Raw genomic sequence first — 16,112 nt, forward strand, 5'->3', positions numbered from 1 at the left:
CCTAAACCAAAATTAATCTAGTTGCAGTGTGGAGGATCCCAAATTGAGCCATACTTGTCAGTCGAGTCTGTGAGGAACTGGGCCATTGTTTAAAACAGGTATGTTTGCAGAACAAAAAACTGCAGCCACACCACCCTTTATAGAATAGTTTAAACATGCATGGTATAAAGTATTAGTTCCACCTGTGCTTTTCCTTCTATGGCAAGTCGACATGTTTGCTTGGGACCTTAAAGCCACCTTGTGTAAACTCTAGTCCAATAGCTGGCTAGATTTGAACAATGCCACATCTGAATTCAACAATAATACAGTTATATTTAGGAGACAAGATGCAGACTTTTGTTTTCTGAAACAATGACATTTTATTCAAAAGATGCGTGACATATACAATTATAAAATAATTTACATGGCATGCCTTACTATCCATTCACTATAAACGTTCAGTCACCAAATCAGACTCTGATTCTTTTCAAGTGTTTTTGTCATTTAAGTCTACATCTACAAATACAAAGCACATATCTTTTCTAAAGAAAAGCCAAATCCTACAATATCTACAACAGGTCATCTCATGAAATCAGTTTGAAGTGAGTCCTTAACCTAAGTCCATAGGCAATTCTGAACTTGAACGTGGTGGCTTACACTTGTGAACTTGTGTGAACGATGTGTGTATGTGTAAGAAGCCATGGCCACACACGTTTAAAGGTAATAGATTTAACACTGATGGGATTGGTAGACTGCACAGTTGAATACAGACACACCTTGACTTGACAGTTGCACTCTACATAACTAGTCTACCAACTACACTAAACTGGGCACTTACTCATTCACATCTTTTCCATCCAATGCAAACTTCACAGAACACAGAAAATTTGCCTGTTCCCAACCCTCCCGACCCAACCCCACCTTCCCATCTCACAATTTGGGCTATACTTGTAACAAATTTTTATCAACACAAAGAAATGTTAAGAAAACTCCACAATATACAGTATGTATAGATACTATATCTCCTTAAGGAAATAATCTCATAAATAAAATGTACAGACCAGCAACTGCGATGCTGAACTAAAAGAACGGTATCAAACTGTGGTCAAAAGTGATGACAAAGGATTTTTCTCCCCCCTAAGAAAATATTGCACAACTAACACAAAAAGATGGATATTTTCATCATGACATGCTCATGTTCTTTTCATTTTTTACGTTCAGAGGAGCCTTTTTTGAAATGCTTTTTCAATCCCCTTCCCTACAACCCCACTCTGACACACATGCATCTCTTTGTGATTTGGAAAGATCACACTACAGTCTGAAACAATCTCATCAATTCAGAGACCAAAACAAAGCTGGTCAGGTAAATTAAGTTACACTTCCCTCTAGGCCCACTTTTTTTTTTTTTTTTTACAATAAATTTTAGCAAATGCATATTTTGGCACAAATGTTAGAGGTGACCTAATGGTATTAAGCCTAAATATCACTGCCCTTTTTTGCTATCATCTTATACAAATAAAGCCTATTGCAGTTATTTGCAATGTGCCTATGATTTACTGCGTCCCACACTCCTACCAGCTGGCCCTGCTCTGTGCCCTTAGTTCAACATGAACACAAGCTCAATTGCCTGAAAGAAAAAAAAACAGCTTTTCAGATTTCAGTGTCAGCTTACTAAACAAACAGCTTTCAATAGCTTCATCCTTCATTGGAGTTCTGACTTCAGAGGTTCAGTGACAATGATTTCAGCTTAACTGTTAACTTTTTTTTTTTTGTGGTTGTAGCTGTTGAGTTAAACAGTACTACAGCTTTGCTCCACACCTGAAAAATACTTAAAACACAGTGGAGACAGGTGTAAACAGACATCTGTCAAAATCACCCAAGTCTCTTTAAAACATTTACATATGACTGATATGTATTTACATGACTTCTGAAGAGAGTATGAAATGACATAGGTGAAATATACAAAAATATTTCCTGTACCTTGCTTACATGTTTAGTGTGGTCTTATAGAGCAGGGACACCCCCCTCTACCCTCCCCAAACTACACACTCACTTCACAGAAGTGACAGCAGGTGACAAATCACTTCATGCCAGAGGTCTTTAATCCAGGCTTTAGCGACTTCTTGGCGCCCATGTCACCATATGTAAGATATTTCACTAAGTACAGGATATGTCAGTCAAAGCTATTCTGTGCGCCCCTCCCACCTGAATTACTCCAGACTACACAGCAAAACTCAAATTCAGCCATCAGTCTCCCAAATAAAGCAGGTAAGTATAAAACCATGTTGATAGGGTATGAAGATTGTATATCACAAACAATGACAATAATGTTAAAATTCATATCTGAATAGATAAACAACAAAAATTACATATAAATTAATCCATGTAGCAGGATAACATTTCTTCTTCTTCAAAGTCCCAGGAAACCATGTGGAAAAGACTGCAGTTCATCTCATCTATATTCACTCCTCGACAATCCCAAGTTTTTAAACAGTGACACACCTTTCACAACAGTGAAAAGTGTGAACTCTTAGTAGTGCTCCTAAATGATGCATATATATCTAAGCCTCAATTCCAGCCGAGACAGACTGAGATAGTAACAAAAGGAATGGCAGAGAGCAAAAATAAAAAGACCCTCCTACCCTCCACCAAGTTTAGTCATTTAATAAAACCCTAAAAGCAAAAGCAGTATAATAAAGTGGTAACTGTTTCACTGAAGATTTGTACAGCAATGGATTTCAGTGCCCAGTAGTACCTGTGCGCTCTGGGAAAAAAATACTTTGATCCCCAGAGGTGGTTTTCAAGTATTACTGCTGCTTCTTTTGAAAACTGCACCTTGACAATTCCTCTTCTCTCACTTAACCAATCGGTTACCATTTCTAGAAGCTTCTTCTAGCTAAAGCAGCATTTATTTGCATGATGATTACCAAAGCTCAGCTCTTTGGCCCTACATGAATTGCAAGGTGCAACTGACTGCCTGCCAAACAGAGCAAATCTGAGGGCATCCTTGGCAAATGCAGCCAATGCTTATTGCACCAATTCTAGTGGCAGCATTGTGTAGTGCAGCATGATTGTATATCTCTCTCTGTACGACCAGGGCTGATTTTAGTCTTCTCTCCAAAATCAAAGTTTATTAATCTCAAATGAAACAACTGTACCCCATCAACAGATTGCATTTAAATCCCAGATTTAACTCAGGGTAAGTAGGGAGGGGGTCATCTCATTTGAGGCGTTGGGTAACATTGGCTAAAGCCACTGCAAAGGCCTGCACAGCAGAGAAGGGATACTGAAAGTCCAGGATGTAGGCATTGCCATCGATCCTGCCAAACTGCATCACCTGCAGAAAAGCAAAAAAAGTTAATACAGACTACAGGCAAAGAAGGCACTATGATGAACATCATCTCCTTGTGCAGACTGTATTTCAAATCAATAATACTTGAATACTGTAGTGATCATTTAAGTTTGAGGATAACATGTAGTGAGTGTTTCTTGAACTACAACTCTCTTACCTGTCTGCCCTCCAGTTCAATTTGAAAGTTCTTGGCAGACTCCTGTGTGACCCGACCACCAAAGTCCAGCTGGTAGACCTGCGTAGCTTCATTCCATAGTGGCTGCTTGTTGGCCATGACATACACAAACCCCTGACTGCCCAGCCCTCGGTCCTCCTTCTCGTTGGCCTTTCGACACTTGATCTCGTCCAGCTCACTGGCAGCCCGCAGGTTCCTTTTACTCTTCCAGCCCTTCTTACCACTCTGGCACTGATTTAGCAGCTCATCCCCGCTGATGAACAGCTCTGGCTCACTTTCTGAACTGTCTTGGAACTCACTATTGGCAGTGGCCTTACTCAGCTTCTTGGCCTTCAACTGCTGCTCTTTCTGACCCTTCAGCTTTTTCTTGTCCCTTCCTCCCAGCCGAGGGCTGGAGATGAGTGAGTTGAAATCACCTAAAGCTCTGCCCTCTTTTTTCGACTTGCTCCCCTCAGCAATTGGTGGCACATTGGCCTCCTCAGCCCGCCCTTCCACCCGCTTGCGGTTCTTCTTGCTGAACTTCTCAGACCGCTGTGGCACAGGGCTCTCTGTCAAGGAGAGCACCTCCTGAAAACCTTCCCCAGCCTCTGCCATTGCTTCTTGTAGTCCTCCATGGCTCTGCAATTCTGCTGGTGGTGGCGGAGGGGGTGGTGGAGGAGGTGGAGGAGGCGAGAGAACATTTTTGTCTACTGCCATGTGGGAGGCTTTGGGTGGTAGTGGCACTGCAGGACTGGGCATAGGCGGGCAAGAGTTATACGTACCCCAAGGAGTGTGAAGGGCAATGGGGGGAATGGGAAGCCCAGCACAAGCACTTCCTCCTGGGTACATGGGTGGAAGAGGGCAGCAGGCTAAGTTTGCCAGGTTTGCAGGATAACCTGGTGGTAAGACAAGAGTTGCATCCTGCTGTGAGAAGGGTACTGGTGCCACCACCTCCTTTGGGGAGGAGCAGGGGCGTGGTGACCCTGGGATTGGCTGGAGCTGGGCTCCAGAATATGCTGTTGCTGGAGGATACTGAAGAGATATTTGGTAGCCTGCAGCTGCTGCAGCAGCTTGAAATGATGCAGCACTGGGGCTGGTGGGGGACTTTGGAGAAAGGACAAAAGGCAGCCTGGACACATCCAAGTGCTGAGCTGGGCTAAGAATAAGTGGGGGTGGTTTGTGGGATCCAGGGGGGGCATTGGGATTCAGCGTTGCTGTCCGTTCCTGAGGAACCCACACCTCCTCTGTGGCAGCTGGGTCCCACTGATAGGGAGGTGGGCGTTTGACAACCAGCCCTGATGCATCATTTCCTCCTAGTGCCAGATGCCTCATTGAGTGGTTCAGTGTTTCATCCTCAGTAAATGCTGAATTAACATAATCAGCCCTGTCTCTATTACTTCCTCCTCCTGTTGCAGTCCCAGATCCTTCAAGAGAGCTCAGCAGGCTGTAAGAGGACTGGGAGGCCAAAGGAGTAGCGCTGTTGGAGTGAACGATAACTGTGCTGTGTGGTGCCCCATTCCCTGGAGGGAAATCCTGTCTGATAATAGTTCCTCCTGCTATTCCATTCGCACTCCCTGCGGCAGTGCCTCCAACACTGGATCCACTGCTACACTGACTGCAGGTGTATAAGGCTGTTGGCACCCTCTGCTGGAATGACGCTGCTAGTGCACTACTGTTTTTAGCCTTAGGAGGCAGTGGTCTGGGTGGTTCCAGCATCTGGGAAACTTTGAGAGCGGCCTCTCGGCTGTTCCTCCTGAGAGTGGCATGGATCAGACTGCTGTCGAGCCGCTGTCCAGGGTTCCTACCAACAGCACTGTTCTGATTGGCTGGGTCAGGGTATGGGGGTGGATCTCCGCTGGGTATGGAATAACGAGGTGCTGTGAGTCTGTTGAGAGTGGCAGAGGTGTAGGGCAGCTGTATCTTCTTGTCAGCTGAGGACGAGGATGAGGAGGTGACCCTGAGAGTTGCAGAGCTGCCAGGTCCCTGGAGTGTGTAGACATTCTGATTGCAGACAAGGCGTGTTCGAGGACGACACACTTCCTCCACATTCCCACTGCTGTCAAATGTTGTTATCCTCTCATATCCCAGTGGTGTGGGGTACTGCGCTTGTTGCTGACCTGAAGGATAAAGTGGGAAGTCTCCCTTCTTCATACAAAGGTCACCAGGAGGAGGTGTCCCACTGGTGCCGCCTGCAGCTCCAGATGCAGCATTGGAGGTCGCAGCAGATGTTGATGCCGAGGCGGCAGCTGCTGCTGCTGCAGCAGCCACAGCAGCAGCAACTGTCCCAGGGTAGGGTGGCGGGGGGTTCATCTTGCTGAGCTCTAGAGGGGCACTGAACACCACTGTATCACCCTCGGCCAGCTGTGGAGTTGACCGAGTGGTTTTGATTTTCAGTAGGTGCTCCTGTTCACCGCCCGTTGCTCTCTCAACTACTAAATCAGCAGGTGGATGAGGGATCTGTATCTGCAGTGCTCCTGACTGGAGCTGGTGCACAGCTGTACCTGAAGGCTGACCTGATGACATAGAGGGAACAGGAATTTGAATTTGGAGCTGCTGCTGAAGTTGATGGTGGTGCTGCTGTTGCTGCATCTGATGCTGCTGCTGCGATTGCTGTTGATGGTGCATTTGCTGCTGCTGTTGCATCTGATGCTGAATTTGTTGGTGCTGCTGTTGTAGTTGTTGCTGTTGCTGTATGTGCTGTTGGAGCTGCTGCTGCTGCTGCTGCTGCTGCTGTAAATGTTGGAGCTGCTGCTGCTGTAAATGTTGGAGCTGCTGCTGAATGTGCTGTTGCTGAAGCTGCTGTTGCTGTTGCAAGTGTTGGTGCTGGAGCATCTGCTGCTGCTGGAGTTGCTGCTGCTGCTGCTGCTGCTGAAGCTGCTGTTGGTGGTGCTGAATTTGTTGGTGATGTTGTAGCTGTTGTTGTTGGTGGTGGTGCTGCTGCTGTTGTTGATGGTGACTTGGCTGTTGTTGCTGTTGTTGTGAGGGATGATGAGAAGGTGGAGGTCCCACCATTAGGCGACCCATTTCCAGTCCCCCAAAGATAACCTGACCAGGACTAGAGTACCTGTTGGGAACTGTGTATTGGGCTGTCAGGATGGTGTCCTGGCTTTGGTCTGACCCACTGGCAGCAGCCCCAGCAGGGTTTGCTGTGGGATTCGTTAGGACATCCAGCTGAACATTTTGATTAGCTAAGAGTGACTGGACCAGACCAATGCTTTGGGCAGGGGACATGGCCTGGGCAGGACTATGGATGGGGGCAATAGGGATGTTGACAGTGCAGGGCGGGTTGTCGTCGGCACCACCAGCAGGGCCTGTAACAGGGAGGTCATCTTCATCTTCACTGAAGACGTTGGGGCTGAAGACGGGCAGATTGATGTAGTCCATGGAGATCTTACGCACCTCTGGCAGGTAGATGGTCATCTGTCTAGGCTGCAGATGGAGGAGGCTTGTCTTATAGATGACTATGGGGAGAAGGACAGGGTAAGAGAAAGAAAAAAGAAAATAAAGGCAATTGAGAAATGGGACTAATTAAAATAAATGTCAGGAATTCAGAGCTAAATGCTGAAGGCAAAGTTGTTGATTTGTTACCTGCACCAAGATTGGTCGGCAAGAATGTGGCCAGCCCCACAATCTTGAACTTTGTTCCCCAAATATTGGATGTGACCTGAGCAAGGTAATTTTGCTGCAAGACAGGAGCAAAGAAAATCATATTAATTTCTATGAAAACATACAAAGATTCTACAGAATGAACATATTCATAAAAGTGAAATGTGCGAGCTTATCATCAAACAAAACACTGCCACCACTCCTGTTCACACAAATGACCTGATTAGTCCATAGGTGACAACAGTGTAGCAAAATTGTGCTGTGATCCCTCGCAGGCTACCTAATGAACCATCCAACTCTGCTAAGTGTGTTTGATGTAATGATTTTTAATACACACCACTGATCCAGGGGAAAACAATGAATTTTGCTCAAATAATTTGACTTTTACCTGAGTAATGTCATCTAGAGGAAATTCCCTCCGTGTTAGACTGGGTGATCCAATCGAGGGTTTCCGTATAGGTAATCGTGGTGACCTGGAGATCTCTTGTGTGGCACGAGACAGTTTGGGTGATTTTCTGGGATCAATGTTGATCCTGTTGGTAAAGGGACAAACTAAGTCTCTACAGAGAAGGTAGCAAATAAAAAAAAGGTTTAGGCATGCAGCAAACCAAAAAACAAGGCAGAACATTTCATTCAAATTAATGCAATTGCAAAGGGTTAATATAGGTAGGAAGGTTAAAGATTTTAATATTTGCAGGGATGCCACACTAACTACAAAATTAATCGCCAAGGTACAGTATACAATCAACTCAAACCAAGGAGTAAATTCTGGTACTGCAGCGTATCTGGTGGAAATATAAATAATTATCAACAATAAAACGATTAATAGAAGTTATTGAAAGATTAATTTTATAATTTCATGCTGTTAGAGGATGGAGTGACAACAATCGAAGACATCCGAACACATCCTTTGGTTCTCTGCTGTCACAGAAGCATCTAAACCAGGGCTGAATAACCAGGACTCATGTTGGACATTAAATGTTTAAAAATCAATGTAAATTGGCCAAAAAAAGAAATTGTGATTCAAACTGATCAATTATACAAACCAAACTATCTCCATTTCACATGGACTGTTGACTGCTGATGGGTCAAGAACAAAGTGTCACAAACAACGCAGGAAATATTAGTTAGAGGCGTCATGCTGCAGTGCATAGGTCAGATGTGTGGTTACCTGGGCAGTTTGGGGGATTTGCTGCCCCTGGATATCTTTGGAGATTTCTTGCCAACCCAGTCGTCACTCAGCTCAATGTCACTGGAGTCTGAGCAGTTGCAGCTGTCAATCATGGCAGATATCAGGCTGTTGCCATATATCTCATCTGAGGAGAGAAAATAAGATGGAGAATGGAAATAATGGAGTCAATTTTGAGTTAACAGATTGTAAATGTGTAATTGTCAAGATCAACTTTACTAAACACGCTAAGCTAATATTTGGTGTTATTACTTCTCTAATTTACAACGTGGCAGCAAACCTCTACCAACTTCACATTAAAAATAACATACATATGTTAGGTACCATAATTCACTTTGCTCTTTCAAAGTGTGTAACCTTGTGGACTAAATCAAGGAGGAGTATGAGATGGTCCACAAATTATTACATTAAGTTGGCATTGGAGGAAATCTACTTTTAACCACCTAGAGGCATAAACCTTCAGATTTTTTTTTTTTTACAAAAATGATGGCAGCAACAATGTTCCACCATTTCTGCAGATAAACATTTAGACACCTTTGGTCTAAACCATTGTTTCAGTGGTTTCAAGTGTTTTTCATCATTCACATCTCCATGTGAATGATGAAAAAGACTGTGAACTCTGCTGCTCCAGTTTAGGTCAAGCTAATTTATTTGATGGACATTAAAGTGTGAATGGGCTGGAACCATTTCATGGCTGGCTTCATTTATCACTGAGGGGGGAGTGTGCAGGTTGATTTATGAGGAACCCAGGGGCCATCAGAGCCCCCATTAAGCAGCTTTTAATTAACATGGGCCCAGTCTGCCCTATGTGACTAAAACATATTCACTCTGAGTGTCAAGAAACTGAAATAACTGGAAACGTACTGGAGCGGGCACATATGTCTGGGGGGAATATATTTAGGAGTTCTATTTGAATCTTTACAAACAGTCAAACATGAATGTTCAGATTAAAACATAGTCATATTGGTATTACCAAAAACAAAGAAAACACATTTTTGTTCTTGAACAGCCATCCAAATCCAGGTCAGTTACACAGAGGGCAGTAACAGCTTGTTAAACAAGGGCATGACAATAATGAACTCTGATATACTTTACTGTTATGAAACAGTCAACCAGTTAAATGGAAAGAATGGCAAAAGTCAGTAAGTTTTCACATACTCTCCTTAAAAATGTATTTAAATGCAGAGCTCAATTTTAATATCTTATATTTAGAAGCACCTACTGCATATATAAATGTGTTTATGTTAAACAGCTGACTTTAATGTTCCAGGTCTTACTGTTTGGACCATACAATCTAATAAGGAAACATTATTTTTTTAGGTTACTGTGTTTTGTTAGGTTTTCAGTAGTGAGGAAGCTCAGTGTTACCTGTTTTCCCATCTGTCTTGGGGTCCATAATGACAAACTCTGGACGCAGTTTACTTATTCGTCTGCCTTTGAGGATCGGCACCAGACCTCCTAGGTACTCCAGGTACAGAGTGTAGCAGGGCCCCCCAACCTCGGGGTTATCCTCCGTACGCTTCATGGTACAGTGCAGACGTTCGTTTCCAGCTGTTGGGTAACTCACAAAATCGCGCATGTTGTTGGGATCTGGGATGGGGGGCTGAAACAGAAAAGATGTGGTTGCAGTGTAGTTAAAAAACTCATGTCACTGCTACCATATCAACTTTATTTGAAGTGTATTGCCATTAAAGTGTGCTATGCTAAGATACATTTTGTCCAGGCTAATCCCAGTCAAATTATGAGCTGCTGTCTCAGCACCTCCTGCTCTGTGTTACCTTGATGGTGGGGGCGAAAGCAGTAGTGACATAAGAACAGAGGCGGGAAGGCATGGTGAGCTTGGCAACATCTTTTTCCTCCTTGACTGCTGTGGCGATGCCCTGCTGGCAGAGTAGCTGCAGGCTGGCAACACGGTGCTCCACTCGCACAACGTAGAGCGCCGGGCCACAGGCCAAGAACAGACGGGAGTCCCGGTGACCCCAGCACAGCGTAGTGATGGGGCGCTGCAGGGTGATGGAGGAGACACATAGGAAAGGTTTTGTTACATTTACTACATACTGCACTCCTTTCAAAAGCTTTATGGACAGCATGAATGATAAATGTTAAGGTTTCCGACTGTTGAGAAATAATTTTATCACAGCCATATCTTACAGTAATTCATATATATATAATTTTATTGGACGTACAATCAACTGATGGTTGGCTATTTAAAAAAAAATCCAAACCGCCCAAATGTGAAATCTGGGTTAAATGAACTTACAGCGGTGTTGTTTACAACAGTGAAGTTTCTTAACTCTAAACAATATTTTATATTAGTAACTTCACTTTATCAATATATGCTAAAGGCGAGACTAATAGTCTCCTCTTGTCACTAGACACACTGCAGAAACACAGCAGCTGACAAAAGGAGGAGGTCAGTTAGTATACAGAGAAATATTAGCGGTTTCTGGGTGATTAAATGTTAATGTTACTTATAAAAGGGAGATAAAAGAAGATCTAAAAACTTCACAGAATGTGGCCTCAACTTCCTACCCCACCTCCATTGGTTAGCTACGGTATTAGCTGTGCTATTAGTGACAGACAACCGTGGGAATAAAAGGCGAACAATTTCAAAAATCTCATCTTTCTCAGTAAAATACGGGCTGGTTGGTCAGATACACACTGAATTAAACACAGACTCATTAACACTGTAAATTCAATGAGTACCGAAATTAGCGAAAATGCATTAATTGTTAGCTAGTGGGTTAGCTGTAAATGTTTACGGAGAAGGGACATCTTAGGCTACTGGCAATGTCTAGTGTGATGACGAAGACACTGGTTATTTCCTGCGTCGAATGTGGTTTTGAATGACGAAATCTGCAACTTTCCGTTAAGGGCACAACGGCCACTTCAAGACAAAGGAATGCCAAACTGGCGACGTGGTAAAAGTGGCATCACGGCCACATCCCGGGGCATTCATGGCACTGGCTGTGGTGTAATTCCTGTCTTGAAATAAGTAATCTGAGCACTGTTCCTCGACTACTCATTAGCCAGGTGTGATGCTGTTAAAGCTGATCACCTGTGCTGGTGTGTCCAGTGTGTAGATGTGTTCACCCCGAACGTTGTAGAACTTGACAATAGCGTTCCTGGTGGGGGGAGGACAGGAGGGATCGGGCAAGAGAAGGGTCCTCTCCATCCCTGCCACTGCTAGGAGGTCCCCCTGTGAGCACCACTGGACCACCACATCTTCAGCACAAGTCGCAGAAGAAATGTAACCATAATGTTACACACAAACTTCCTTCACACAATGTGTAAATAGCTATGAACAAGTAAACGAGAGAAGCAATGAAACAAAGAAACAAAGCTGCTGGAACATGCATTTAGACACCCACACACCTTTCAGACCGGTGCGGATCAGGGTGGGAGAGAGGTCATCATAGTTGTTCATCAGGCTGATGTCTCCGGAGGTGAAGCTGACTGTCAGCAGTGGTTTCTGGCTGTGCACTGAGAAGAGACAAAGCGCAACACAAACAGGCAAGGTGAGAGCAACACAATGAGGTGAGAGACAGTTTAAAGTTGATGTGTCAACTGCAAACTGTTCATCTACGAACAAAACTGTGACTTGCATGTTTTTACACTTAAGTAATTTGGAACTGATGGGTACTGGATGTCCATCAATTAAGGACTACGGTTAAAATTAAACACACCTGTGCACTGAATATAATAATATGTAATTCTACATTAATGTTATCTGGGGGTTTAACTTCATAGTGCAAAATGTAGAACGTAAGTCTTATTGCAGACAAGACCTAGCCTGATATGAAATAAGGTCAGGCTGAAATTATAAGTAACTATTTTAAAAAGGAATTTATTCTTTTTTTCAAGCAAAAAAAAAAACAACAAACAAACAAAAAACAAACATGGCTGAGTTCCATCTTCGCTACTGTGAGGATTTGCTCCTTTTCTTTGTCTCACGTGATGGTAAACTGAGTATCTCTAGGTTTCTGTAAACTGGTTGGTCAAAAGAAGCAAACGATATCACTTTGGGCTGAAGAAAATTGTGATGAGCTTTTTTCCTGACATTTTACAGACCAAATAATTAATGGACAAAATAATCTGCAGATAAATTAACAATGAAAATAACTGTCAGTTTCAGCCATAAATGAGGTTACACACTGGCAACCTACAGAGGATGAGACTGTTAATCCCGAGACCTGGATCTCTAGAGAGGGCCACAAAAGACTGTGTGGGTATGCATGTTTATTTGTGAGGCTGTCCATGTTTACTGTAGAGGTAGTCGGGGGCTCTTATGAGAGAGGCACGGACAGTTCCACATCCTTGGCAGCTGTAATTCATTTTCAGTTTCCATGTATTATATTCACAAGAATACACAATTGCCCTGACACACACTCAGCACATCTCACTGCCACATTTGTAGCTGCAAATAAGTGGTATTCTTAGATAAACTGCTATAAATAAAACACCTTCAGACAACTACCCATACCTTTCCATTAACCCATCCTAGAGCCTGTCCTTTCACACAGTCCTGCGATGACCCAAATACCAACACAAATTAAATATCCACCACTGCCTTTGACTCTCAGCCCAAAACAGGTACTACTTCCTTATAGTAACCAGTTCAATATAATTATTATTTTTTTCTATATAATGTACATATACGAATAGTCAGATTTTATTTTGTATCCCTTTTTATTCTTAATTTGTTTCTCTTTCTATGTATCCTTTTTTATTCTTGCTGTCTGTATGAACTATATTTCCCCGGCATGGGATCACGAAAGTCTTGGGTGTTGCATTAAATCAGATATATGACGCTGCTGTAAAAGATGTGTGTTGTGCTGTGCAGTGCGGTGATAATGGGTCATCATCATATATCATGACAGAGGTCTGGCAGGCAGAGGAAGAGGTGGCCTGTTGTCTCGGTCAGGTTGTCGACTTGAGAGATAATTTCTATCGGGGCCAATCAATTACTATTGACTGGTTTAATTAGTGAGTTAAAGCATAATCAGTGTTCCAGCTAAGGCAAGCACTTTTAATCTTAACCACTTGGCCCACGGTGAAGGGAGGGGAAAAAATAGCACAGCAGGAGGAGGACAGACCCTCACCAAGACAGACTTGGCAACTGGTACTAAGTAAGCTCAAGAGAAAAGGAGGCAAAAAGACAAAATAGGAACTAAAAAAAAATTAGGCCGTTACGTGGGCTAGTGTACACAATGAAAGCAGCTGCAGGGTTGGGAAAGCTAACCACATGCAACCCCCCCTTGTGTTACTGCTCATGTCCCAGTGCACCAGATTCACACTGGCCATGCATGTATTGGCATTTCACTGTGAACTCACCAGATACACCAGGCTGTCAGCACAGGAAGCCAATTCTAGAAAAGCTGACATGACTTGCACCACTGGAGGATTAAAAAATTTGGAATCATGACGATCTGAAAATCAATCAGTTGAAGGGGGAAGTAAATGTTTATCTTGCAGTTGTTCCACCTGTCTTTTCCCATTTTTTTCTCCAAGCTGGAGACAACGAGGGCTAATGAGGGCTGCTGTGGACAAAACAGGCCCTAATGCTTAGGATAGCATGCAGTCAACCGTGGCATCACACTGAAGTACCAGGACTGTATCCCTGACATTGCTAAACTTAGTCTAGGGGAGTCCTGGGGGATTTGTTTACAGAAGGCACCACTGAAAATTCAGTCAGAATAGATTAACAAATTATTTCCACTGAGGTGACTTTTTTTGTGCCACCCTGTACAATCAGCCAGTGTTGTTCTCAGATATTTCAAAGAAATGCTTATTGCATCTTCATTCAAGACAATACAAGGCATTTTCTAGGTTCCAGGCTGTGATTGTCCACTTCTGTGCCCTGGAAGTGTGTCGCATATGAGGAGTCTAGTGACGCACACCCTGACACTGTGATAGCTGCTGCTGTTACGACAACAGCTACTGCACCATTAAGAGCAAACAGGAGGTCCCGTGGCAACATCAGCCCACTGCCAGGAGAGCTCTCTTCCACTATGCTCCGCCTTCACCTCCTGCCCTCCATCTTTCACTGCAGGCCCCCACCCACCTTCCTTTTGGTCACACTCCTTTGTTTTAATGCGTCTCTCCCTCTCCATCTTTACCACTGGCAGGCAAGTGGAAAATAGTTGAATAATCACCTTCCCATTTCTGGAGCTTTATTAAACATTTCACATTGCCCTTGAGATTAGCATCACACTTATGAGCTTCAATTAATACCTGCAGTAAACTCCAAACAAAATGGAACAGTGTTTCTACAGGTAAAATGGGCTTGGTAAAAAAAACAACACATATAGATTTGTTCGCCAGAGTGTACACAGCCTGATTAGAACTGTCATAATTGTGCATGGAGCTAGGCAAAAATTAGATATTATTGTTTCACAACATACATGGAAATCCTTTTCCTTTCTTTTATTATTATATAAGTTTGGAGGTGTGACTATTTTTACCATTATTTACGAGTTTCTTGATCTGCCAAAGCCTTTATTAAAGGCAGTGAGTATACAGGTGTTTGGTGCTTTATTCAGGAATGTGCTACATGTGATTTTATTTGGAGTATATTACTCCATGTACTACCAAATAGGGCAAAGCAGGTATCTCAAGCATGACATTTAAACAAAGACAAGTCAAAACATGCTAAACATGTTTTGTGGACTAATCCATTGCTTTTCATGATTTGTTAATTTATCAATTGCTATTTCTCTCTTTTACATCTCATTCATAGATAATATGATCTGCATATTTAACTAATGACTTAACAGAGGACCCAGGCACAGTTTATGTCCATCTGTACCTGACTCTAAAATATTCATGAGAACACCAAGGGGATGAGAATATTACTGATAATATAGTGCAGACCTTCCAGCCATAATGTGTGTTCCCACCTGGTGCCTTCAGTTAAAATCATTTCCTCTTTCCCTTTGGACTAAAAGCACAAGGAAGAATTGATGGAGCAGTAAAAGATGGAGGTAAAAGGATGGGGAGGAGTTAGAAGCTCACAGATGGTCCCACATCTGCTTTGTTCTGCACAGAGGTACCTACATATGAAACAGCTGGACTACTCTACCTCTGGACTGTACTCCCTATAGGCACAATTATTTACTAGGGAAACCTATATAGACTGCCAATTCTATAGCAGGTTTTACTCTTAAATCATGTCTACACTGGACATGTTTCACCTTTCATTGTGTGCCTGAAGAAGCCAGGAAGAGCCTTCTATTCAAATCGAACCCTGAGCAGCTTACCTTGTGGAGGAGAGTAGTCGTCAGAGTCTGTGTCGCTCTCACTGCTGTCCTCCACCAGGAAACTGGGATAGTTCCAGGACATGCTGACAATGCCATCCGACTCATGCAGCAGAATATGGGCCAGCATGCGCCCATGGCAGTCCATCACTATCACCTGTCCATCTGCAGTACCAAACAACACCTAGAGAGTAACAGGAAAGGGTTATTAGGGAGGAGGAGGAGAAGAAGAAGAAGAAGAAAAAAAGACTGAATTTCAATTGGACACAAAGATAGAAGAACAAAGATGGAAAGGGAGGCACACTTAGAAATAGAAAAGGAGATGACAGATCGAGAGCAAAGAAAGCCCCAAAAAAATGCATATCACAAGGAAAACAACTTAGAGAAATAGACATAAATGGGATGAAAGCAGTGACCAAAGACAAAGACACATGTACAGACCGAAAGTTTGATGATGTCCAACCCAAGCTGACAATTTAACAGCATGAAAGCAAAAACATAGCCTAACAAAATCACAACACATTCAAGACAGAGGATGCTTGCTGTCACTCACAGCTGATCTCCCTAAGGGCCTGT

At 43.2% G+C, this 16,112-nt stretch overlaps 1 protein-coding gene across 2 annotated transcripts in view; it reads right to left on the reverse strand.

Annotated features, from left to right (window-relative positions):
* Window positions 1-347: 347 nt before the first annotated feature.
* Window positions 348-16,112, reverse strand: part of tulp4a (TUB like protein 4a) — a 32,060-nt gene continuing 16,295 nt past the window's right edge. Inside the window, exons 6-15 of one of the 2 annotated variants that reach the window (XM_041959150.1) lie at window positions 15,540-15,720; window positions 11,656-11,763; window positions 11,339-11,505; window positions 10,059-10,283; window positions 9,649-9,883; window positions 8,263-8,407; window positions 7,480-7,624; window positions 7,074-7,167; window positions 3,489-6,946; window positions 348-3,316 (exon numbers count right to left, since the gene is read on the reverse strand). In XM_041959150.1, coding sequence (XP_041815084.1) covers window positions 3,200-3,316; window positions 3,489-6,946; window positions 7,074-7,167; window positions 7,480-7,624; window positions 8,263-8,407; window positions 9,649-9,883; window positions 10,059-10,283; window positions 11,339-11,505; window positions 11,656-11,763; window positions 15,540-15,720 — 4,875 coding nt within the window. In that variant the 3' untranslated portion in view covers window positions 348-3,199. Of the gene's footprint in view, window positions 3,317-3,488; window positions 6,947-7,073; window positions 7,168-7,479; window positions 7,652-8,262; window positions 8,408-9,648; window positions 9,884-10,058; window positions 10,284-11,338; window positions 11,506-11,655; window positions 11,764-15,539; window positions 15,721-16,112 lie in introns of both variants that reach the window. The other variant, XM_041959148.1, reaches the window with a different exon arrangement.

Source organism: Chelmon rostratus, chromosome 18 (assembly GCF_017976325.1).
Source record: "Chelmon rostratus isolate fCheRos1 chromosome 18, fCheRos1.pri, whole genome shotgun sequence".
Lineage (NCBI taxonomy): Eukaryota > Metazoa > Chordata > Actinopteri > Chaetodontiformes > Chaetodontidae > Chelmon > Chelmon rostratus.